At 35.8% G+C, this 26,565-nt stretch overlaps 1 protein-coding gene and 2 pseudogenes across 1 annotated transcript; 2 read left to right on the top strand and 1 right to left on the bottom strand.

The window, feature by feature from the left end:
• On the top strand, positions 1 to 25,878 carry LOC120193653 (annotated as a pseudogene).
• LOC120193654 lies at positions 4,826 to 8,761 on the bottom strand (annotated as a pseudogene).
• On the top strand, positions 12,844 to 14,659 carry LOC120193655 (transcription factor bHLH137-like). Its single transcript, XM_039196089.1, has 8 exons — positions 12,844 to 13,264; positions 13,335 to 13,472; positions 13,644 to 13,709; positions 13,795 to 13,863; positions 13,952 to 14,035; positions 14,115 to 14,309; positions 14,369 to 14,486; positions 14,595 to 14,659. Exons 1-8 carry the CDS (start codon positions 12,929 to 12,931, stop codon positions 14,612 to 14,614), a joined length of 1,026 nt encoding a protein of 341 aa, XP_039052020.1. The 5' UTR covers positions 12,844 to 12,928; the 3' UTR covers positions 14,615 to 14,659.
• Positions 25,879 to 26,565: the final 687 nt, after the last annotated feature.

Below are 26,565 nucleotides of genomic sequence, written 5' to 3'. Positions count from 1 at the left end.
TCCTTTTGCAAGACCCTGAAGATGAGAATACAGTGTACATGGAGTCTCCTGTTCCTCAGCCACCACGGTTCCGTGTTCATTCCTTTTGCAAGACCTTGACTGCCTCAGATACAAGCACCCATAGTGGGTTTTCGGTGCTCGGGCGGCATGCGGACGAATGTCTTCCACCACTGGTTTGTGTCTGTCTGATGAAGTTGCATAGTCCCTTTTCCTCTTTCCTATTTGATAATTAGGTTGTGATTCGTTTGAGCTTGTTTAACAGGACATGTCACGGCAACCTCCAACACAGGAATTGGTTGCTAAGGATTTGCATGGAAATGAGTGGAGATTCCGGCATATCTTCAGGGGTAATACTTTTAAACCTTTGTTGGTTTTCATGCTTACATAAACTGTACAATGGAATTCAAGGAGTTTGATCATGAACTGTTTGTACAAGTGTGGGTCATTATGTTTTTCTTTTTGGCTTCTGCTCTCACTATTACTTGTTAATTCCAATTTTTTTTATATACTTTTGTTCATTTGTTGATGATGTAAATACCAGGTCAACCACGAAGGCACTTGCTTCAAAGTGGCTGGAGTGTTTTTGTGAGCTCCAAGAGGCTTGTTGCAGGGGATGCATTTATATTTTTAAGGTTTGCCTGCTTCCTCACATGTGCTCTGAAATTTGATGATTTAAATTAAATTCTTGGTTTGAGCTTGAGTAATAATGTGGAAACGACTTGCAACTTCAGAGGTGAGAATGGAGAATTACTTCTTGGTGTTGGACGTGCAATGAGGCAGCAGGGCAATGTTCCTTCATCAGTAATATCAAGTCATAGCATTCATCTTGGTGTGCTTGCAACAGCATGGCACAACACGAACCATTTTTACTGTGTATTACAAACCTAGGTATGTAGGTCTTGCGACCTTTCTTTTATGATTTGTCATTTTTCCTGGATTGATATGCTAAAGCTCTCCAAAAGGATCACTTTTTGATGAGTTATCAAACATAACATTGCTCTTTGGTAGAAGAATTCATTGTAGGTTCTTGTATTTACACTTGTCTATTTTCTGTTATAGTACAAGCCCAGCAGAGTTTATTGTTCCATTTGATCAGTACATGGAGTCAATAAAGAACAATTACTCTATAGGGATGAGATTCAAAATGAGATTTGAAGGCGAAGAAGCTCCTGAACAGAGGTAGCTTGTGCCTTCCTTTCTCTGTGACGATACAATATCCTTGTATGGCTACATCAAAACAATTATTTGTGAAGTGTCTAGTATTTTAGTGCATGAGAGCAACAATTTTCAAACGTGATTTGTGAGCAAGCCGAGGGTTTTAACTTTTACATTGCAGGCTCACTAGAACAATAGTTGGAATAGAAGATGCTGATCCAAAAAGGTGGCAGGATTCCAAATGGAGATGCCTCAAGGTATCTTTGATTTAATTTGACATGTTTAGAGTACTGAACTAACTGTTAGAATGTTTCAACTCGGGATTCTGAAACTATGTTTAAATACCCTACAGGTGCGGTGGGATGAGACATCTACCATACCTCGTCCAGAGAGAGTTTCTCCTTGGAAATTTGAACCTGCTTTGAATCCCCTTCTCCTCTGTGCTTACTAGGGATGGTAGGTCATTTCTGAATTTAAGGTTTCATAACTTATTTTCATGTGATATATCATCTTTAAAGATCTATTAATTGAGTTCATTGTCTAGGTTCTTCCAGAGTCACTATAGAACCTTAAACAGCTAGTGGGTTGTCAAGGGTCTTGCATGGTCAAGAATTCTCGACCTTGAGAGGCAATTTTGCGGAGAGTATTGAGTCTGACACTGCTGAAAAGTCGGTGATGTGGCCACCTGTTGATAATGAGAAGATTGATGTGGTTTCTGCTTCAAGAAGATTTGGTTCAGGGAATTGGATGTCTTCCGGGAGGCATGAACCAACATACACGGATCTGCTCTCGGGGTTTGGATCAAATGCTGATTCCTCACATGGGTATTGTTCAACCTTGGTTGATCGAACTTCAATGGTTGGTAAAGTTATGAAAAACAATCAGTAGATCAAGAAAGGAAGCTTGACTCTTGGTCCCTCATGCCTTCTGGTCTGTCACTCAAGTTGGCTGACACTAATGCAATGCCGCCAGGGCAAGGTTCTGATATGCCTTATCAATCCTGAGGAAATGGTAGATGTAGTGGTTTTGGTGACTATCCTGTACTTAGGCCATAGGATTGAACACTCAAATGGAAACTGGTTGATGCCTCCCCCAACTTCATCTCATTATGAGAAGAGTCCAGTACAATGTCGTGATTTAATGCCCAATACATTATTGGTGCAATAACATGAGAATGGAAAATCTGGAGAAGGAAACTGCAAGCTCTTTGGTATTCCTCTCATTCGGAATTCTGTTGCATCAGATTCCATTGTCTCTCATGTTAATGCATTGAATAAGCCTGTGGGTCATATGCAATCTGCATCACACCAAGTTCGTCCTTTTGAGTCTGATCAAAGGTCTGAAAAGTCAAAGCTCTCACAATTAGCGGATGTGCAAGACTTATCTAATTTTAATGAGCTGGAGAAACAACCTCATACATGAGAGATTCAAAGCAAACATTCGAGTGCCTCAAGACAACAAGGAGTTGTACCAAGGTTCTTTTTCTCTCTTTGTTGTTTTGATATTGCGCACTTGCTGGTATGAAATCTATTAGTAACTTAGATCTTTTGTTTTTATTTTTAGGTTCACAAGCAGGGGATTGCCCTCGGTAGGTCTGTGGATCTAAGTTCAACGACTACAATGAACTGATTGCTGAATTGGATCAATTATTTGAATTTAGAGGCAAGTTAATGGCTCCTAAAAAGAATTGGCTTGTTATACTGACAACGAGAGCGATATGATGCTTGGTGGAGAAGAGATCCTTGGCAGTAAGGATTCTTGCATTTATTCTATTAGAAGTTAACTTGTTTAATATGTTGGATGGTTTTACTGAATGTTTTTTTCGAGTTAGGGAATTTTGTGCCATGGTACGCAAGATAGGTATCTACACTAGAGAGGAGGTCTAGAAGATGAAGCCAGGATCGACGAGTTCAAAGGGCGAGGACAATCCATTTTCTGCCGGACTCCTAGATGGAAAGGAAAGGAAATGTCCATCAGCATCTAGTGCGGAGAATTGTTAGGCTTTTCTTTGCAGTTCTGGGTAATGTTCTAGGTGTATAGACACACCTCACTTGTTTTCGGTTTACCGTGTTCTAGTGTCGGGGAAACTTATCACTCAGCTAGTGACATGTCCTTTTCTTGTTTCGGCTATAGTGACAGTCCGATTGGTCAGAACTCGGATCGTTATGGGAGTCTATATTGGCAGGAAGTTGACGTTTGTAACCGGAATCATATATAGATGGCAGGAATAGTATAGCCAGATTTTGGACGTGCTGTGGAGGTAATAGTTAAAATGTGCTCTATATACGTAAGTTAGTAAACCCGAATCCGAATTTTTGAGTGCGGCTGGATCCGCCCTTGCTTTTGCAACTCCCCCACCGTGTACAGAGGTAGTTATTTCGACTTGTGAAAGCAAGTACATATTAAGCATGTCATTTTGCTGGTTTTTCATGTTTTATATCATCTTCGCTAATAAGCTCCAAGTAGCATTTACAAGACCATGACTAGATCAACTATGAATTGAAACACCAACTATTATATTTAACATGGGGTAAATCCGAATTGAACTTTTAGAGCATCCCACTCATTTTTCATGAGATGGCATGTGCCATAATCTCACTGGATAAAATTAATTTAATAAAAAAAAATATGGTTTTACTGATATAACATGTTACGTTGTTACATATGATATGTCACATATGGCTATCGTCATGTAATTATATTACATCAATGATCAACTAATAATTTTCACCTAATTAGAAATCATTTTAATAAAAATATTTTGCAAGCATTTTAATAAAAATGTTCCGAAAATAGGAATCAAATTTTAAAAGAATTTTGTGATTACATTTTTTTATTTTTTATTTTTAAAGGTAATTTATAAAAAAAATAAAAGTGAGATTAAAACAAGTTTTTCATAAATCCATATTAACGAAATTTTGGTGCCTTTTTTAGTTTACTATTTTATATTATTGTAGTCATTTTTATAAAATTTCGTGTAATTTAATTCTTTCAATTTAATTTTAATATGCTTAATTATATATATACAAAAGTCATCAACAGCTAACTTTACCAAAGTTAATTTCAACTATAGATGTATTCCTACACTATTTGATCCCGCCTGGAACCCCAAAGCCATAATTCCCCCCCCCCCAAATCTAGCCTATTTTCCAACGTTATTACTCTGAATTAAGGAGTTGAATTGGTAAAGCAATCAAAAGTCAAAGGAGCAAATATGGCGGCAAGGGTAAAGAGAATAAGACATTTTCCGATGGGTTTATTCATCTCGCTTTCTAACACACCACAAAGTTGCAAATTTTGAGGGGATTCCTCTCATTGTCAGAACAATAATACGATGGATGTCCACGAAAATCGGCTCGACAAGAGCCAACTGAGGGCTCGGTATTCAACATTGATTAAAAAACCATCTAGATGAAAACATAGAAGCTGACATTTGCGCTTTTAATGCAATGCATGCCAAGCTTAACTGACGGATGGACGCTGAAACTTATGATATCCAGACCCAAACCGGTAGTCATCTTCGTTCATTCAATTAACCAAACTAAACCAGCAAGACTGCACCCTCGAACCGCCCTGCATATGAGGAATGTGACCTATATGGACATGCAAGGCTTCCCCTAAATCTCCTCTTACTACTCCCAAGTATATAATAGGTAAAGTTCATGGTGAAAGAACAATTGAACTTTTTCAGCACAATTTATTCCTTGTGCTTGTGCAGGAGATATGCACAAGAAACAAATACGCTTTAGCGTATGTTATGCATATAAAATTCGGTATTTTTGTTTCTATTGCACAACTTAGCTTAGGTTCGGTCAATAGGGTATACCGTATCAAAAACAACTCTAGCAAATGTATGTCGAATTTCCCTCAGGCTTCCCAATGCTAACAACTCATAGTCTATCCGGCTGCCTTGCTTTGCTACAAATCCCTTCTCCGTACCCATCGTCACACACTCGAAGACCTTGCAAAATTTCAAATACAATGTCAAGGGTATAAATACCTGCATACAAATGATTAGGGGGGAAATTCAGCTATGCCATTTAGCGTAAAACCAGAAAGGAAATGCGGATTATGACTAGTGGTGCAACTATTAATTTGTAGATATATTGTTCACTTCCAAGTCTCACTCCTCACTCCCCCAATCAACCTTTGGTTTCACAAAGCCAACTAAGTTATTTAAAAATGGAAAGATACTCGCTTGTTCCAGATTTCAACCTCAAGAATAGGCTTTAAATTGATGAGATGTTTTCTCGGGCTCAATGTTGTTTCATAAACTGAAGATAGAAGGCAAACACGAAAAAAGGAAAGAAATCTCACCAGATCTGAAAATGGGGCTTGAGGGTATGCTGACATTGCTTGAGAGACAAAATGCTCATCCTTCATCTGGCACATGATGCTTTTAACAGATGTAGCAAGATCCATAACTTCATTTATTAATGTCCGATTCTCTAGATTTTTTGGTTCGGATAGTTCATGAAAACTATTATCGTGTGATTTCTTGATGTTCTTGGCAATACTTATAGCTTCTGATATATCTCCACCATTGTGGACTGCAAGGCCAAATGCAGCAACAACGAAAGGGTCTCTAGGTTTGTCTGAAAGTGCTTTATGAAATGCTAAAATACCAACCCTGTTAACAATAAGAGGATGTTTCAGGGATGAGTGGCTTCAATAAAGTAAAACCCCAAAAAAACCTAGCACAATTTGTCCAATTGACCATCACTGAGATTTCAGAATATTGACAAAGCATTATATTGACGGAAGGGATTTTAAGATTTTCTTGTCATTTAAATCTTACCATAAACTACTATGACAAGGTCTGTTTGGTGCCAGAAGTCTGTCCAATTTAGAAAATAATGACTGCAAACAATGCATCAGAAAATTAACAAACTCCATGCTATCACATTGATGCAAGTAATTTTCTGACCCCAAGTCAACAAAATACAGAAATTGTTTTTACCAAGAGCATATTAGATCTTTTATCACGCCTCCTGAAACCATTACGAACAAAATATGCTGCCTGTAAGATGGATGTTGCATCAACATTAGTATCAAATTGACAAGCATGACAGGAATACCAGTTTTTCAGTTCTGTACCTGAATCGGCAAAAGTATTTCTAAGATCCCAAATTTCAACAATAATCTCAAAGATGCTTCTGCAGAACCATATGCCATCATGTAGTTCATTTCCATCAGAAGCCTTGACTAAACATTACCATTAGTGAACGAGATCAGCCAACAACATTTTCACAAAATTTTAAAGCCGGGAAAACTTGGAAAGGAACTATGTGTATACCTTATCCAGTCTCAATATCGAGGAAGAGAGATTTTTGACAAAATGGGCTGTTTCCCTAGAAAAACTAAAACCCAACCGGGCAGCAATTCTTACCGCACGTAATATCCGAGCTGCACAGAGTATGGAGCGAGATGTGATTTTTTCAGTATGTAAAAATGCTAGGTTACTAGATCGTGCGTACTAGGTAAAAACAGCAGAAAATAGCATATCAGTTTCTATACTACAATATGAAAAGTACTTGAGTTGAAACTCCATTTATTGAACTCACCACAATCCTCTTGAAAAGATGTGCTTGCAGGAATCACAGTTCGTACCTGAAATATCAGAAGTTAAAGGAGAATGTTCGTTCATTCTAATTTCTAAAGAAAGTAAAGGACCAGCCACTATGTTTACTTGGACTCACACGTGAGAGTTGTATAAGGGTATGTGCCCAACACAATTGTGTTCATTTCTTTCCAAGTTTGTAAATATATTTGGAAGGTCCTTTAAGGGTAATGTCCTCATACCCATGTCCTTTTATCCACTGAACACAGATATTTTACGAAAAACAAAAGTTGGAGCAACATGGAGTCAACCATGATAACATAATACGTACTTTAGCCTTTCTAATATCTTCAATTCCTCCCATGTAGTCGTAAATTATCCTTGCATATGGATCAAATATTAACCTGAGGAAATAGATAGGTGTGTTACATGAATGATAAAAAGGCATGCTACTTTGAACACTAGAAATTAAAGACATAGGAATGAAAATAAAATTGGAACAAATTGGAGAACATAAATCATAAGTTCAAAATGTCACAAAAATTAACCCATTGATTGTAAAATCTCGTTGCAAACAATTTCTCCAACGAACAAAATCATTCTTGTCAGAGCCAACAGGTCTTTCAATTTCATAGGTCAGACCCCTACCAAAATTCCGTGCAGACGTGCTAAAACTTGAAACCTAAATTGTAAAGAGAATTCAAAACACAAATAATGCATTAAAAAGTAAAAAAAAAGGGAAAAAACTCGAAATAGTTAACCTTGAATCCTTGATTAACAGTCATCATCAAGAGAAAATCAAGAAGTAAAAAACTGGAAAAAATAAAATTCAAATTGCTACCCCCAGAATTCATAAAGTCAGATTAACAAACAAAGAACAAACCTCCACTATTGTGTCATCAATGTGATTGGAAACCGCCTTCCGATTATTTCACACCGTGAAAATGCTCTCACCACCTGAAAATTTTGAACAAATTTTAGAATGACTGAAAGCTAAGGAACCGGGAAACCTCTGCAGACAGTGAGACATGACACTGGCAATAGAGATTAAAGGGATTCTGTTTTTGTGGTATCGACCAGACAGAATACCATGCTAGCACTAAGATATGCATGAACTATTAACATATCCAATTCTAAATTAGCATGTCAATTCTTCAACAATACGTATTATATAATAAACAAGCATTCAACTAAGATCAAAATAACCATAAAATAAGAACCAAAACAAGAGTAAGAACAAAAGCTATAAACAACAGCAACCTCTCTGAGTTGTGTTGTAGTGATAATATCGAAGTCCTTGGGTGTTCGCTTCAAAATAAGATCCCGAACACAGCCTCCTACAAGGTAAACCTCATATCCTATATGACAAGAGAGTCTTGAGATTTCCAAATTTATACAGAGAAAACAAGTTTCATTCCCTCAGATATAACAGTATAAACATATAAAAAATAATACCCTTCCTTTTGAGCCCATTAAGAACTTTCCTTGTTGGCTTGGAAATCTTTGAAGTACTAATTCCATGATCCTGAGAATTAAGCTTCTTCCACTGTGGCAATTTGCTTTCTTCTCTACTCACTTCAACACCCACAGTTTACAAAAAAAAAAAATTAAATAGTGCAAGCAAAAGGGGAAGTATTAAAATTCAATCAAATAAAAGTAACCCTAGGGCGTACCGCTTTTTCCCGGAGAAAAGTGAGGGCCTTGATTGTCTTCATCTTCGATAAAACTTACTGGTTCATCAAGCGTATCGATTGCAGCAACGGAACTCAATCGAATCTAAAAAGAAATGATAAAAAACGAGAAATAAATGAATTCACTGAAACCCATGTAAGAAAGGCAGATTATTGAAAGATAACCAAACAAAAACGCAGAATTACTTTGCGAAAGCAGTGAAAGAGAGGAGGACGAAGAGAGAAATGAGGCTTGCAGGCGAAGATTAACCCTGAAACCGCCATGGATGGTTTACCATGCCATGATGATGAGGATGAGGTTAGGCCTTGAACCCTAGCCAATGGTTCACTGAAGCTGAAGGGGTTTAAGATAAAAAAAAATGGTCTTTGAAGTTGAAGCAGTAAAAAATGGTGTTTGGAGTTTGGGCTGAAACAAACTCAGCCCTTAATTTGAAGCCGACATTCTGTTTCATGGTAGTTTGAAGCCCAATAAGGCAGCAGATACTATAGAGCAAACACAACTTGGTCCAACAACTCGTGGACCGTTTATTTGTTTTATATCGAATCGATCGAGTCTTTGTTTATTCATAGTTTGATCCTCTATCACGAGTCTTAGCCTTGTTAAAAGCTTTAAGATTATGATAACTGTTCGCAAGTCTTGATTGATTGAAAATTGATATTGAAGATGTTACTTGTGAAGAGAAACTGAAAGAAATATAATATTTATTTCTTTAATTAAAAAAATTATGGTAAAACAATTTAAACCGAGAATCACGTATTAAATCATTTATTGTATTTATGGAAAGAATAATTCATATATTAAACCTTTCTATTTTTTTTGTCAATTTAAGACAAGAAAAGGATTCGCCAAATCCTCTGATGTGTCCCGAGCCGTCCAAATAGATATAGAAATAAATAGGAAGAAGAAGAAGACGGGCTGAAAACGTCAATGGCTTAATTTTCACAACACAGTGCATGTTATGTTTTGTCAGTGTGTTATCGGTAATCAGAGCTTCACAGTGTATGGAAGAAAGAAAAATAGAGAAAAGGCTTTTAATCCTTTGTCTTTCATTTCATGAAAAAGCCATCAATGCAAGCATTGTTTGTTTCCAGGGAAAATCTTTTTCTGCATCAGTTGTCGTAGTTCTTTGCCAGACCTCCCTTTTGTTTCCAATTCCCTGGAAATATTTACGCTTTAAAGGCCCACAAATCAAGACGTTGAAAAAGAAGGAAAAGTTACCCTTCGTCACTCTCGGTAGATATGGAAAACCCTAGTTTTCTTTTATTGTTCCTGTTCATCAACGCCATAATTAATTAGTCGGCAATGGCAAAACTTTGAATGCTGTATTACCAGACAGAGAGGTTTAAACGTAGACGATGGAACATTGGATTTGGTCGACGATCCTGGTGACGTTGTGTGTGAACGTTTGAAACCAAATTCAATAATGTTTTAATAAGAAGAAAACACACTGCAAGGTCTGTGGGCCATACAATGTCTAGGTACCACTTTTAATTTCACATGCCATTAGTTCACCTCAACATCTGAATGAAAATACCATTGAAATCGAAAGGATTCTCTTATGGCTTAACTATTTATTGTTTTTTGTATGTGAATATCCAATACAAATATATATATATATATTAAAATATGTCAAAAACACGTGGAATTGAATTATTTAAGGATAGCCACAGATACAGTGACGTGGAGTCCAGTATTAAAGACACTGAGAAAAAGCAGTGGATAGGGACGATGCAGGCCGTGTTTGTTTGCGGAGGGGAGGAGGGCCCGGTCCAATGATACGTCAGTGTTTGCTTACGTGCTTACGATTGTTAAGTTGTATACCTACTAATACCATTCGACTACTTGTAGTGGCCGATGTATATGTATTTTAGGTGGGTACGTGTTTAATTTAAAATTAAATTTTTTAATATTAATTATTTTATTGATAGTATATATCTTAAAATTTTATGTGATTTTACCTTATTTAAAAAATTTATTATTTTCCAAAAAGTTATTTGTTTTAAAGTTTCAAAACAATCATTATTTTTCAATAGTATATATTAAAAAATTACGGAAATTATAAAAAAGGCAGCTTAATTTTGGTATATGGAATTTAAGCATATAAATGAACCGGACTTGAACGAATAAGGTTCTATTCGTTTGTTTATTTCTGAAGATGTTCGTGAACATTTTCGTTTAATGTTCGCGGACATGTTCGTTCATATGTTCACAAACATGTTTGTTTAACATTCGCTAACATGTTTGTTTAACGTTCGTGAACATGTTCGTTTATATGTTCAGAAATAGTGAAATTATGCCAATAGTCCTTAAACTCCTTAAACTTTATAGTTTAAATTCTGTGGTTCACACTGTATTAAATTTAGGCTATACATTCACCAATACTTAAAATGTAAAAGAATAAAAGGAGAAGGAGAATCATGTAAGCGAGTTGATAAACGAATCAATAAATAAGCTTGTTCATGTATATAAATGAACCAAACACATCTCTGTTCGTATTTTTCGTTTATTAAACGAACATGTAAATCTTATTTATACTTGTTTATTTAACTTAATAATTAAAACATAATCAAATGTTATGTGAACACTTCATCTTATATTAATATAATCCCAAATTTTTATTCTCCTTAGTTTCTAAACTTTAAAATATTTTTTTATCAATCTTCAAACTATCGGTATCATTTAGGTTTTGATCCTTTTATTAGCATGTTATTTATTTTACTAGTTAAAAAAGAATTCTAATTTTGAAAATTAAATCAACAACCTAAAATATCTCAGATTTTTAAAAATATATTATTTTTTCAAAAAATCGTAATTCAATCCTCAAAACCTTTTAAACAAATTATTTTTTAGGAAGTAACAAGTTCAATTCTTAAGAATGTTTAATAATGTAGGGACCATTTTATAATATGGGTCATAGTTTCGGAGACCTCCTGTGAAAATAACTCGTTAAATAATTAAATGATTCATTTGGAGGAGGAGAGAGATTAGGTAATTTTCCCCAAATATCACATGACAGGTTTTTATTTCCCTGTCAGACACATATGCGTGTTTATTTCCCGATCTAATATCTTTTACAGAAAGACGCGACTCATGCATCGCACCTTACGTCACGTGTTGAAAGGCGTGACCTATGTACCGCATCTCATGTCACTTGCAAAAATCGAGTGTTAATTTCATAAATTTTTTTAATGATGTCAAATATGTAATTACCTTTTTAGGGTGATATTTGTGTAAAAATATCAACTTTATTTATTTATTTTTTGTGTGTGCATAAAAAAAACTTTTTGCATTAAAATCTTTAAATATTCGTTTGCAAATTATTTTATAACTCAATAATTTTTTATTTTTACATGAAATTATACAATACGTATAATATAGTGTAGAAAAACTTTGAGGGTAAGCAATTTAAAATATAAATAATTTTATAAAAGTTTTATAACTAGTATTTCATTTACAAAATGATGATGAAGATAAAAAATATTTTATAATTTAAAAAATTATAAATTTCATATATTTTTGAAAAATTTATTAACTTTTAAAATTAATTGTTTAAAAATATAAAAATATAAAAATAAACTTTTAATTACAATTGAGGGATCAAATGAATAATTATAATTTTAAAAGTCAATAAATTTATAATTTTAAAAGTAAATTTATATGAAATATATAATTTTTTAATTATAAAATATTTTAAAAGTTAATAATTTTTTCAAAAATATATGAAATTATTTACAATTGAGGGATCAAATGAAAAATATAACAATTAATTTTAAAAGTTAATAAAATTTTCAAAAATATATGAAATTTATAATTTTTTAAATTATAAAATATTTCTTAATTGTAAAAAAATACTAGTTATAAAACTTTTATAAAATTATTCATATTTTAAATTAAGTTTATTATACTAGATTATATGTATTGTGTAATTTCATGCAAAAATCAAAATTTGTCGAATTATAAAATAATTTGAAAAAAATATTTAAAAAATTTAATGTAGAAATTTTTTTTTACACACAAAAAATAAATAAAATTGATGTTGTTACACAAATATTATCCTAATAAAAATTAATTACATATCCATTTTAAACATATTAACAAAATTAATATCCAATTTTTACACGTAACATAAGGTGCGATACATGAAACACGCCTTTTAACACGTGGCGTTATATCAACATAATACGTGGTGTATAAAAGAGTATTAGATGAAAAAATAAACATGTATGAATGTCTGACAGAGAAATAAAAACCTGCCAAGTGATATTTGGGGAAAATCGCCGAGAGATAAGACCAGTCAAAATAGACAGAGACTTTTGCATGGGAAAGAGTTGAACCAAAGATTTTTACTTGAAAAATTTAACGACCCGTCTTCTTTGATTCCTCTTCTTTCTCTCTCTCAACCTCCTCGTGTTTATATAAACCCATGGCATCTTTGTTTCTCCTCGTAGACCCACTTTCCTTCAATCCATCAGCTTTTCTTCTTTCATCTCTGTTTCTGTGCCTCTCCCATCACTTTCTCTTATGGCAGCTTTTTCATACCCTTTTCTTCTCGACTCCTTTTACTTCCCCACCAAACCTTCGTCCTTTATCATGGACGATGGAAACCGCTTCAACTCCGACTCTTTCTCTCAATTTGACTCACCTCGTCTCCTTTTCCGCCACGAGAGAAGCTGTGTTGTTTCTCAGAGTGATAACGAGCCATCGGTGGGTAAAAAACTGAGCACCAGCGGTGGCGGTTCCGCTGTAGTGGTTGGTAAGCTTGAAAACGGAGAGCAAGTCATTCAGAAGGTGAGACTCGTCGGAAACAGGAAACGGAGGGCCAGAAATGGGACAACCTTGAATTCTGCTAAATCGAAGGTAGATGCATGGTGGTTTTAAACTAAAATTCTTCAGCTTTTCTTATTTTCGTTTTCTTTATTTCGATCAGGATGCAAAAGGAGGAAAAAACAAGTGCAATAATAGCATGGAAATTGAAAAGAAATCTCCTCAAGATCCTCCAGCAGGTTTCATTCATGTAAAAGCAAGGAGGGGCCAAGCAACTGACAATCACAGTCTAGCAGAAAGGGTACTAACATTATAGCTACTCAATTTTTTTAAGGGTTCGACCAACTCTGAGTCACTTCTGGGTCAAACTCACACCCCGGGGTCTAAAATGACCGAGTTGGTTCGTCATCAGGCATTAAAGGCCCTTTAGGTTTTTGAATATTATTGATTATTTCTTCAATTGGATTTGCAGGTAAGAAGAAAGAAGATCAGTGAGAGGATGAAGGTATTGCAATGTCTGGTTCCAGGGTGTGAAAAGGTATGCAGTTCAGTTCATTTGTCTTTAACCGTGTAATAAAACATATTCAAACAGGTTTCCTGTCTGGTTTTCTGTATGAACATAGGTAACAGGAAAGACACTTATGTTGGATGAAATCATCAACTATGTTCAGTCCTTGCAAAATCAAGTAGAGGTTTTCAATTACAAACAAACTCTTTAACAGTTCTTTCCTATAGTATAAGGGATCAAATAAGCAATAATTTTTATCTTTTTTTTTAAAGTTTCTGTCAATGAAGCTTGCTTCTGTGAGTCCCATGTTCCATGACTTCGGACTGGACCTGGAAGCTTTAAATGTGAAACCAGAGGTAAAAAAACTAAAAGCCATTAATTTATTACAAAAGCTGATGAAAATCTCTGTCTCTGACATGTATAATATATTTTTAGAGAGTGAACAGTGAAGTATCAACAACAGCACTGCCATGTCTGCAAGAAAGCAACCCCACTCAAGCATCAGCTTTTGTCGATTCAACAATCGCCACCTTTGCCCCATCTGATGACTATCCTCTTCTGGATGTCTCACCGTCACCTGCTCTTTTACTTCACCAGGGCCAAGCCACCATTGTCTTCTCTCACCCTCAGGTCAATACATACATACATAAATACATATTGTGCAGAAGTTGACAACACATCTTTTTCAGGAGTTGGAGGACCAAAGACAAAAATTTCACAATTCATCTGGACTCAACGACAACTTGTGTTCTTTCTATGAAGTATTTAATGCAGTGCGCTGCCCTACAAACATCTGGTATAGTACCAGTAAGCTCCGATGTCCTGTTTTATTTATTTATATATTTATATATATATATATATATATCCAAATTACCGTGTTAGATATATTCATGTATCTGGTGTTTATCTTTCCAGCAAGCTTGCAGAGAGGATGAATCAAAACAAGGCTTATCTTTTCAATAAACTAAGCAGCATATCTGGAAACATCAATGGAAAAGACCATATCTTTTTGTTGATTCCTTCTTCTCCATTTTAAATCTCCCATACACAAAATTACTTAACCCTACCTTATTTAGCTTAGGGGGAAAACGTTATCAGGTAGTACAAATTATTGTAATATAAAACTCCACTTTATGAAAAGTCTCTTTCATATTGTTGCAGTAATAAAAAGTTATAACCCCATTACTTTATTTTCGCATTACTTGTATATATGCATTTGTATTCATATTTACACACGTATTTATTACGTCAAAGTTTAATTAACTTTTAAATGAGCTGATATTCAATTAATTTTGTATTCGCATGTGATGCATGGAATGGGTGTCGAGCTGCAACATATAGGGATGTTATATGTGTGCTTGTTGGCCAACAAGAGGGAGTCATGAACTTACGGAATTACTTACAAATTTATTCCTATAGTGTACTTTAACCCAATCATATGTCGATTTGCTCCACAATCCCCTGCTAGAGGCACTAAGTAAATCATCACCCTTCGATCTTGCATTACAAACATCCTATAAAAGATATTGAATTATATTTTATTATAAATTAAACAAAAATATTTCTAATATTTTAAGAATGAATAAATTCATAAAATCATTCATTTATATATACATAATTATCTTAATACTTTTCAACTCAACAATATTTTATTTTCAAAGCACCAAATACAACAGTCTTTAATTGAATGGTTACTTATCAAATAAGATGAATCCAAAATCTCTTTCTTAAAAGAAAATCACATTAATTATGTCAAATCTAATTTTAATTTTTTTAGTAAATGAATACTTAATTTATTCTTTTTAGTGATAAGTCTTGGGAACTTGCCACCTGGCTAACTTTATATATAAATTTAATTAGCAACCTGGTCATTGGATTATATTAATTCTCATGATTAAGGGGGCAATTAAGACACAAAGCACAAAACTTTATCCCCATCCTAGAAAACAAAAATGAGCACCAAATTGGCTAAACCAAAAGTGATTTGATTCAAACAAGAAAATTAGCCCCTAATAAGATATAGATATAGGGGACCCTTTTCTGAATAGAATTATATTATTTTGGTTACATGATTATTTTTGCAGGCCCCACATGAAGTGAGCTACATATACATTTAGAAGATGCTGGTTGGGTGAGAAATAATATGATTGAAAATCTATCTTACCAGAACAATCATGCAGTTCCCAATAATCAGCTGTTTGTAGATGCAGGCAACACATGTGGATCAAAACGTTGGAAGCTGCTGACCCACGTGGTTTATTCTCTTGCATGAGTTGGCTCCAAAACTTTCTGGAAATGCATTCCACATTGAACAAAGTTTTTGATATGAAAATTCAGCATTAAAGGAAATTAATTGATTTACAGCTCTAGAAACATCATCTTGCTGTTGCGGAAGACGGCTATCGAATAGAGCAAAATCGCAACTGATAATTTGAGAAAATAAAAATAAAGATAAAGAAGACACAAAATTTACGTAAAAACCCCCTAAATAATATGTGGTAAAAACCACGGGGCAACGGTAGATGAATTTCACTATAAGAAAATAGGAATTACAACCTCTCTCGATATACCAAAGATAAAACAATGATAATTCTCTCTTGATAAAAAAAAGAGAAAACAACTCTCAAGAAACTCTCTAAATTCTCTAGTATTGGGAGAAAGCTAGAATAATTTGGGATGGTTTTGAAGCTAAATGAGCTAGGATATTTATAGTTGAAGCTTAAGGATTAATCTTATAAATACCCTAAAGTATAATGACTAAACATGATAATTTACCCTTACCATATTTCGACAATTGTTGCCTAATATTCAACAAAAAAATCAGCCATTTTTGACAATTGTCATTCGGTGCATTAATGCATTGAAATGGTTTGACTTTCAACAATCTCCCACTTGAAGATTTGATTGAAACAATCATATCTTCACACCATTCTTTCTACCTTGTACCATCATGTTGCTTACGTTTCTGACAGGCCACAAGAGGATCGACACCAAGTAAATTTATTAGCATTGATCGCCTTTTTCATGAAATCTGCTATGTTGTCTTTGGTATGGATCTTCTACATATCTACCGTCCCTTCTTCCACCTTTTCACGAATGAAATGATATTGAACTCGTATGTGCTTTGAAGTTTTTGAAAGTTGAAAACACGTCTGACTTCTTCTTAATAGGGTACACCTAACATCTCCTGGAGTTGTCATCAATAAATGAGACAAAGTATTTTGCTCCGCCTAGGGATGTAACTGGTGCTTGCCATACGTCAGAGTGAACCAATTCTAGAACACTTTTGCCTCTAGAATTTGACGTATTGAATTTCAACCAGTGCTGCTTACTTGTTATGCAATGCTCACACAAAGGAAGTGATACCTTTGTTAAGCCTGGAAGTAGCTTTAGCTCCACAAGGACTTTCATTCCTTGTTCTAACATGTGTCCAAGTTTCTGATGCCATATCATTGCAGAATCTGAACTATTTGAGGCAACAGAGGTTTCTGCTTCTACCAAAGTCTCTCCCTTCAGCATGTACAAGTTTGCAGCTATATTTTCGCCTTTCAGCACCACAAGCGCTCCACAGAACACCTTCATGATTCCTTTTCGTGTTTCAATTTTGCTTGCATTATTATCCAACAATCCGTAGGATAATAAATTTTTCTTCAGGCCTTTCACGTGCCGCATATCTCGAACAACTTTAAGTGTTCCATCATACATCTTTAATTTGATGGTTCCCACGCCAATGATCTCTAAGGCATGATCATTGCAACTATATACAAATCCTCCTGAGACAGGTTCATAATGATGGAACCATTCTCTTCTTGAGGTCATGTGATATGTTGCTCCTGAATCAATGAGCCATATATCTGCATATCTCTTTCTACCTTTCACGGTGGTTGACGTTTAACAGCATAGAGCATCTCCATTATCTGAAGTGTTTGCGGTATTGCCTTGTGGATTGGAATTTTTATTTAGACTCCAACAATCTTTCTTCAAGTGACCCTTCTTTCCACAGTTGTAGCACTTTAAATTCTTCTTGCTTCTCGACTTTGATCTACCATGTTTGTGACTGTTGCTTTGGCCACGTTCCGTTGATCTCCCTCTCATCATTGTCAACTCTTCTGCTTGTTGCAGATTTACTTGTCTGTCTTCCTTGTGCTTGTGCCGATTTTCTTCTTGTAGAACAGCAGCTGCAACATCATCGAAGACTAGACTGATGACATTACTGTTTGTCAAGTTGATGATGAGTTGATCATACGAATCAGGTAGACTTTGAAGTAGAAGTTCCGCACGTTCTTGTTCTCCAATTGTGCATCTTAGGGATGTAAGCTGAGAAAATAAAGTGTTCAGCGTGTTTAAGTGCTTCGCCACTGAAGTAGATTATGGCATACAGAGAGTGTACAATTTCCTCTTAAGGAAAATTTTATTGTGCAACGATGTGGCCTCGTACAATTTGGTGAGATGATCCCATATCTCCTTAGCTGTCTTCTTATCCTCGATGCTTGACAATACTTCATTTGCTAATGCTAGATGAAAGTTTGACATAACATTCCCGTCCATTTCGATCCATTTGTTGTCATCTGTAAAATCTACCGGTCTTTCACTAATAGCTGCTTGACAACCGTCTTTCCTCGGGATGACCTTCATATTCAATTTCCACAATGAGAAATTTCTCCCATCGAACTTTTTAATATCAAATTTTGTTGCCATAGCTTCTATTACGGATAACTCCCACTATTTCACAATCGTGAATAGTTCTTTGGAACCTTCAAAGAATGCGTAATACCTTCTTACTTTCTTATGTTGGAGTATCCTCTTAACAATAACTAATAACAACTAATGAAAGTTTAATACTTAAAAAATCATTTTAAGATTATTCAGTGACTCTAATGTAAATTTTAAAATTTCAGTGACTAAAGTGCAAATATATTAAAATTTCAATAATCATCAGTGTAGTTCACTCTTTTTTCTATTTGATGGGTCATATAAATATAAATGGTGTGCATGCTAAAACACTTTTTCGTATTGTCATATATCTAAAAGAAAATAACAAATAGAAAGTTACATAACATATTGATTATAACGCATGTCTACTATGCTGCCTAACATACAACAATGTATGGCCACTCGAAAGTCGAAAGCTTGTATGCTTGTCCTTTGGCCGACTAGGAAATCCTAATTATCATACGTCGAGCTTGGTTTATGAACTATAAATGTTAATGTTACAAGATAATACCGGTCTACATCTTTATTTTGGCTTTTCTAATTAACAAATCAATATATTTATAATAATCATCATGGGCAAACCTTACCCTTCTCTTTTCTTTTGAGGAAAAAATTGGAAGCGGGATGATTTTTGACGGTTCATTCTTTTTAGTTTGGACGAAGAATTGGTGACTGGTGAAGGAGAAAAAGAGGAGAGATGGACCAAAGATAATAATGAATACTCGTATGAGAGGTCGATCGATTGAGAGAGTCCCCTTATCCAGCCTTTTATAATGATTTATATAGTCCTTTAGTATTGATATCATGTCTAATGTGATAAGGATTATTTGTATGTTGACATGTTAAATAGATATGACTGTCAGATAATAGATTTAACTTGTAGATTATGTGCACACGTCAATTGTCATGTTGAAAGACTATAGCTAGTCAGAAGATATGGAATTCTGGGGGTTTCTCTGTTCTATAGACGAAAAAATAACAACGAAAATGTATGTTTCAGAAAATATCTCAAAAAGGTACAACAAGATTATATGAAAGCAGTTTTATGTTTATTGACTTTAATTATATTAGGATAATGTAATAATTACCGTTAACGTTTGACAAAATCTAAGATGTACTCCTCTATAAAATCTTGGTTGGGTCACCCCCATCTAATTCTGCTGGTAACTTTGGCACTTTTGCCTATTTGATGATCTAGTTGAAGCAATTGACAACGTTTGTTTGGCCTTTTAATACATGATATCATGCATGCATCATCTTTCAACTTGCCAAAGAGCCATTAATGTTATCCATTTTGTATTCAAAGTATTATCATAGACCTTCGGCATTTCAACATATACGCAAATGTATATAATTTGGAACCAGCTAACAAGTAAACTGGGGACCATATGAAAATCAATTATCAGTAACCATCGAAACACTGATAAAACAAAAGACATGTCTCAGTAAGATTGCAACCGCATGGTCTCGAGAGTTTCCCGAAGTTTTTAGACGTAACCCATGGATCTGATCAACGATGGATCGAGGGATAATTCGTTTTAGTCTTTTAGATAGTTTCTTTGTATTATTTTTCGTTTCTTAAAATTTATAAATTTGTCTCTTCAAATATAGAATCATGTGTATATCCATATACATTATGGGCATATTGTGGCCCCGCAATGAAATCCAAACCGAAAAGTCATGATAATGGAGAGATTGATGCAACAGGGGGAGATTCAATGTTGTTGCAGACAATTAATGGCCCATCCCCTCCGAGAGGATCGACTTCACATGCAAAGCACGTCATGAGGTCGGTGGAAACGTCGACCATGCAGTCAAATATGATCAAATGTGGTCCAATCATATACCGTGAAAACGAACTGATGTTAGAGATTTACATCAAGGCTAGAGAAAACAAAAACCGTAACGTAATGGCATGGCATGTGCTTGATTAAATGCCAAAGAGAATATTAGAGAACGTGTTCATGTATCAAATCAGACAATGTTAGAATATAATATTATTGGTGGAAAAAATTATTTTACTGACGGAGAGCTGAAAGTTTCCACTTTAGATAGATTCTTCAATAGTTTTAAAAAAAATAAGATTCAAAATTTAGATAAAGAAATGTCAATGTCACTTAATCATCAACCGGCGAAACTATCAGTAAAATATTTTAGTGCAACGAAGTTAAGGCCCGATAAGTTGGGCGTTTTGCAAAAACTGATTCTGATCCACTTTAAGAATGAATTTAGACCAATAGCTCAATACCCAAACACTGCCTTATATCCATTTGGGCCTTCAGCGTTTACATCAAATTTTGTTATAGACATCGCGTTTTATTTCTTGATTTTTTATTCACACTTCGTTAGCTTAGGAAGACCGATCTGGGATTTGCTCATTCAGATTCATTACAGAATCTTTGTTTTCCGGTCTGTTGAACTCGGTAAAACCCAACAATTACTTCTCTCTTAAAACCCATTTCAATATCTCTCAGGACTAGATATTTTTCAGAATCTCGGAAGGGCCATAGACCTTTGCATGGCAGGGCTTATTACCAGATGATGGAGTGTTTGGGTGTATGCTTTCTCTCCCTCTTCTCACATTTAAATCTTTATTTGGGTTTGGTCATTCGAGTTAATAATGAGAGTTCCCTTTTTTGTGACTGTTTGTAGGAAGGGACAATACATATTCTATTTTCCTCATGATGCAATTACAATCCTTTCGTATTAGTCTTGAGAAATCAATATCTTTGACAAATTTTTATCTGTTTTTGTTAAGCTAATCAGAATCCATTCTTCTCTGCGACTGGATCCAAACCGAGTTGTAAAATGGGTGCCAATGCTAGAATTGCATCAGAGAAATTGTTGAGGTAATGATGTTTTCTATTTCCGTTGCTTCATTTATCTTTAATTAGTAACAGGTGATAATTCTAGAGGCTATGTTGTACAACACATATGACAATGTTCATAGTTGAAGACTTGCTTTGCTGTTATAATAAATCTAACCACTCAAAATATGTTTGAGAGATCTGACCTGACCTGACCTTAAAGAACCATAAAACGAAGATATTAATGCACCTGTTATGCATTATTTGCTACGGAAGTCAGCTGTTCATCATGCAAGCTTCTAAAACTTCATTTTCAGCTTTAGCAAAATGTAGAGGTCAGTCTTTGGAAGCACCTATTTGGCTGATCATAGCCTTTTGGAGTTGAGAAACTGCATAGAAGCAGCAAAAAAAGAACTAATAATGTGTAAAAACTTTAGTCCTGTTAGGCATTTGCATATGGGTTCCAAGAGTCTTTTACGGTGCTTAATGTTGATAAAATGCTTAACTCAGTGCGATTAGATGAGCTTTGATATAATGGCAAGTTGGCAACTAAGTTTGTGTTCTCAAAGATGTAATAAATGCAAGTTCTTACTATTTCTGTAGGAGAGTTGGAGCAGGATCTGAAGACGTACTTAGTTCGTGCTAAATAATAAAGAAGCAAGTTAAAAGGAAACGTATGTCGATCTCTAGTCTCAGAAAGGCTGCTGTGGACCATCATAAATTTGTGAAAGGCACAACCATGTACCCATTGGAGCACAGTCTCGGACATGGTCAGCTTTGCACAGTTCCAGTTGATTGAATCTATGCTGACCGCACTCGACCGAACTCCATAGATGTAACCGGAAAAATCTGTGAAATTATTGCTTGATACAGTTCACACACAAATTAAAAGATTTAAAAAATCAGAGGCCGATGTGATCTTCTCTTGAAGCATCTACAAGAAGCATACTGATCTTAAAAAATTCTTTTACAACAACAACAACAAAACCCTATTCTCATATGCAATGGGGTAAGGGGAGGTAGGGTAGTAGGATGCCCCCAACGCCAGGTTGAGAGCATCTTCCGTGGAAGGCCTCCGGCAGTCAGAAAATTAAAAATAAAGATAAAATACAATGCATATATATATATATATATATATATATATATATAAATAGTTGTATAGTATTCATATGCAGTCTTCATATACGCGTCTGTAATGAGAATTAATCGCTGCAAATAAATCCCTGCGAAAAATCTCTGTAATAGACAGATATGTAAGTACCGGCAAAATTTAAAAAGAGGGAACATGAAGAGAATGATGCACAGAAGTCAGCGATAACAAGCTACGAGAAGGAATAAAGTCAAATGAGTTAAAACCTAAACTAAGACAACACTACTCTGCTACCCTAGTTCTAAGCCTTCATAATTTCCAATGACAGAAACGTATAGAAAGTAGAAGTCCCTAGTTCTAAGCCTTCATAATTTCCAATGACAGAAACGTATAGAAAGTAGAAGTCATGGAAAATTACTACAAAGGCATTAAAAAGAAGACAAAGATGCTACACCCTATGGTTGTAACCCACACTACTCGACTACCCTGGTCTTAAGTCTCCATACTTTCCTATCAGAGGTCATGTCCTCGGTAAGTGCTAAATCCTTCAAATCAGCTCTCAAGCAGTCTACCCACTTCTTCCTTGGTCGTCCTCTCCTTATGGCACCGTCGGCTGTAATCGACTCTACCCTCCTGATCGCATCCGACGGTTGTCGCCTAAGGACATTCCCAAACCACCGTAGTCTTCCCTCCCTCAATTTTTCGGATACAAGCACTACCCCAAGGACATCCTAATTACAGAGTTTGGTGCCATGTCCCACAGAGTCCTACCACATGCTCATCGAAGCATTCTCATTTATGCGGCCTCCATCCTCATTACGTGACCCTTCTTGATTGCCCAACATTCTGATCCATACAGCAGCGCTGGTCTTATTGTCATTCTATAAAATTTTCCCTTAAGTTTTAAAGGCACCTTCTTGTCACACAAAACTCCAGTAGCAACCCTCCACTTTAGCCATCCTGCCTTTATACGGTGTATAACGTCATCATCTACACCCCCATCTTTATGTATCATAGACCCTAGGTACTTGAAACAATCTTTTGAGGGGAGAAAGTGTCCTTCAATGCATACTTCTACATCTTCATCGTTTTGGTTCCCACTAAAGTTTGAATATAAATACTCTGTCTTTTCAATATTGATCCTTAGACATTTTTCTTCCAAAGCAGTCTTCCAGGTAGCCAGTCTACTATTCAGCTCAGTTTTTGTTTCAGCAACTAGGACAATGTCGTTAGTGAAAAGCATACACCATGGAACACCGTCTGGTATCGCACAATAGATGTTGTCCATAATCAAGGCGAAGATGTAAGGGCTAAGAGCCGACCCCTGGTGGAGTCCGATTTCCACCAGGAAAGCCTTGGTGTCGCCAACTGTAGTATTGATGTATGTAGTAGATCTACAGTACATATCACGAATTGCCAGGATATAAGCAGTTGAGATCCGTCTCATTTCCAAGGTATTCCATATCGTATCACGGAGAACGCTATCATATACCTTCTCAAGGTCAATAAACGCCATGTGAAGATCTCTATTTTTCCCTATATTTCTCCATAAGCCGTCGAAGTAGATGAATCGCCTCCGTAGTAGACCTGCCTAGTATAAAGCCAAATTGGTTTTCCGAAACCATAGTAATCTGTCTCAACCTAGCCTCTATCACCCTTTCCCATGGCTTCATGGTATGACTGAGTAGTTTAATACCTCTGTAGTTACCAAAACGTTGGGGATCTCCTTTATTCTTATAGATTGGTATCACCGTAGACTCTCTCCACTCATCTGGCATCTTGGCAGTCTCTAAAATAATATTAAATATGTGAGTCAACCACTTAACTCCCTCTTCTCCTAGGGCCAACCACACAGTGATAGGAATTTGATCTGGACCGACAACTTTGTCCCTCCCCATCTTTCTAAGAGTCATTTTGACTTCCTCAATATCAATTCTACTTGTATGGCAGTCATTGGTCGTAGTATGACGGTCGGCTGACCCATCAACGGTACTATCTATACAGGGAGAGGCACCGTCATTAAATAAGCCAAAGAAGTAACTACCCCACACTCTCTTAATATTATGATATTTCACTAAAAGAACACCATTGTTGTCCTTAATAAACCTAATGCTACCTAGATCATTTTTCCTATTCTCCCTAGATTTTGCAAGCCTGAAGATGCCGTTTTGTCCTTCCTTGGTCTCTAATATCTTGTACATTTCCTCGTATGCCTTATCCTTTGCTTTAGCCACTGTTTTCTTGGCTTCCCGCTTTGCCTCCTTGTATCTATTTTTAGCTCTCGATCTTTCTTCGTCGTCATTGCATTGTAGAAACTCCCTGAAGCAAGTTTGCTTTGTCTTCACCTTAGTTTGGACTTCGTCGTTCCACCACCACGATTCTTTATGTTCCTTGACCTTCCCTGTCGACAAAACCTTACTCCTAAAGTCATCAGCAGACGCTCCATGTAAGCTCTTCCAAAGGATCCTAGGTTTACCTAGTTTAGCCCTCCTATGAGTGCTCCGCCCGTGGCGTACGCGAAACACCAAAACCAACAATCTGTGTTGTGATGCACATGCCTCTTCAAGGAACACCTTACAGTCAATGCAAGCCCATCGATCCCGATTTCGAACCAGGATGTAGTCGATTTGGGTACAATGTCCCCCGCTATGGAACGTAATCAAGTTCACATCTTTCTTATTAAAGAAGGAGTTAGTGACCACCATATCGTGTGTAGTTGTAAATTCAAGCAACGTATGCCCCTCCTCGTTCCTACTTCCAAAACCGAAACCCCCATGAACACTGTCATACCCGTTAATTGCACTACCTATATGGCCATTGAAGTCTCCCCCTATGAAAACTCTTTGGTCCTCCGGAATGCTCCTAAGTACATAATCTAACGAATCCCAGAAGTAACGTTTTTCCCCATCCTCTAGTCTGACGTGTGGGGCATACACTGAAAGGACATTCACCACTTCTGCTTCTATAATAACTTTAATCATCATAATCCTATCACGGTATCTACAAACTTCAACTACATTTTCCTTGAGCCTAGAGGATACCAAGATACCCACCCCATTTCTAGCTTTATCTACGCCTGAATACCACAACTTGTACCCGTTACACTCTCTGGCGTGAGCCCCTTTCCACTTAGTCTCTTGAATACATGCAAAATCTATTTTCCTATTACTTAGTACGTCGGTCAGCTCCAACAACCTTGAATTTAAAGTGCCTACATTCAACGTACAAACTCTAAGTCTAGTCTCCTTGACACCACTCTGTCGAGCCCGCCCCCTATATGCCCTATGTGATCTAAAAGAAGGACACGACCTCAAGTAATCATCTATAGCTGAAGCTATGAGGAACTATGAAAAAGGAATCCAAAGAAGACAGAAGATGCACCAATAAAATGCTAGAGAATTGAAGGGTACTAAGAAGCCTAGTTGGTTACTTAATAGGATTTTAATTTATATAAAACTAGTGTTATTATTATTGCTAAAAGCATAGTGATAAAAGGGAAGAAAATAGAATAATATTGATTTTTATTATTACGCGGGGGTAAATATTTATGAATATATTTAATTGCTAAAAGCCTAGTGTTAAAAGGGAAGAAAAAAGAATAATATTGATTGTAAATTTATAAAATACGTTCTAATGTTTACTGTCAATTTCAAAACCTTTTTTTATGAAAATTTTGAATTGAATACTGAGTTTATTGCTAGTAATTAGGTTAAGAGAAAATAACCTCAGTGACCAAAAATCCCATATAATATACGATTTTAACCAACTTTTTCCGGATTTGCCAAAATGACCAACAAAATCGCAATGCGATCGCTAATTCGCAACGCGATCTCCATTATCGCAAACACGCGTTGCATTTTCGCAATGCGATAGTTGAAAATCGCGTTGCGATGGTCTACAGTATCGTTGCGATTTTCCTAATTCGCAATGCGAATAAGTAAATCGCAACGCAAATTGGGAAATTCGCAATGCGAATAAGTAAATCGCAACGCGAATTGGGAAAATCGCAATGCGATACTGACTATCGCAATGCGATAATAAAAAATCGCAAAGAGATACTTACTTTCGCAACGCGATACTGACTTTCGCAACGCGATTTACTTAGCGCCATTCGTATTAACGCGTATTTTTTTTTCAAATTCCAAACACGTATTTTTTCTTAATAAATCGGAAAATGAACCGTCCACAGTAATCGCACGCAACTCATAACCTCAAACCCAAACACACAACACTCAGTCCCATCTCCATCTTTCACTCTCTACGGCGAAATCCGTCC

Source organism: Hibiscus syriacus, unplaced genomic scaffold, assembly GCF_006381635.1.
Source record: "Hibiscus syriacus cultivar Baekdansim isolate YM2019G1 unplaced genomic scaffold, ASM638163v2 tig00116996_pilon, whole genome shotgun sequence".
NCBI lineage: Eukaryota > Viridiplantae > Streptophyta > Magnoliopsida > Malvales > Malvaceae > Hibiscus > Hibiscus syriacus.
This window is presented reverse-complemented; position numbering and strand designations above follow the sequence as displayed.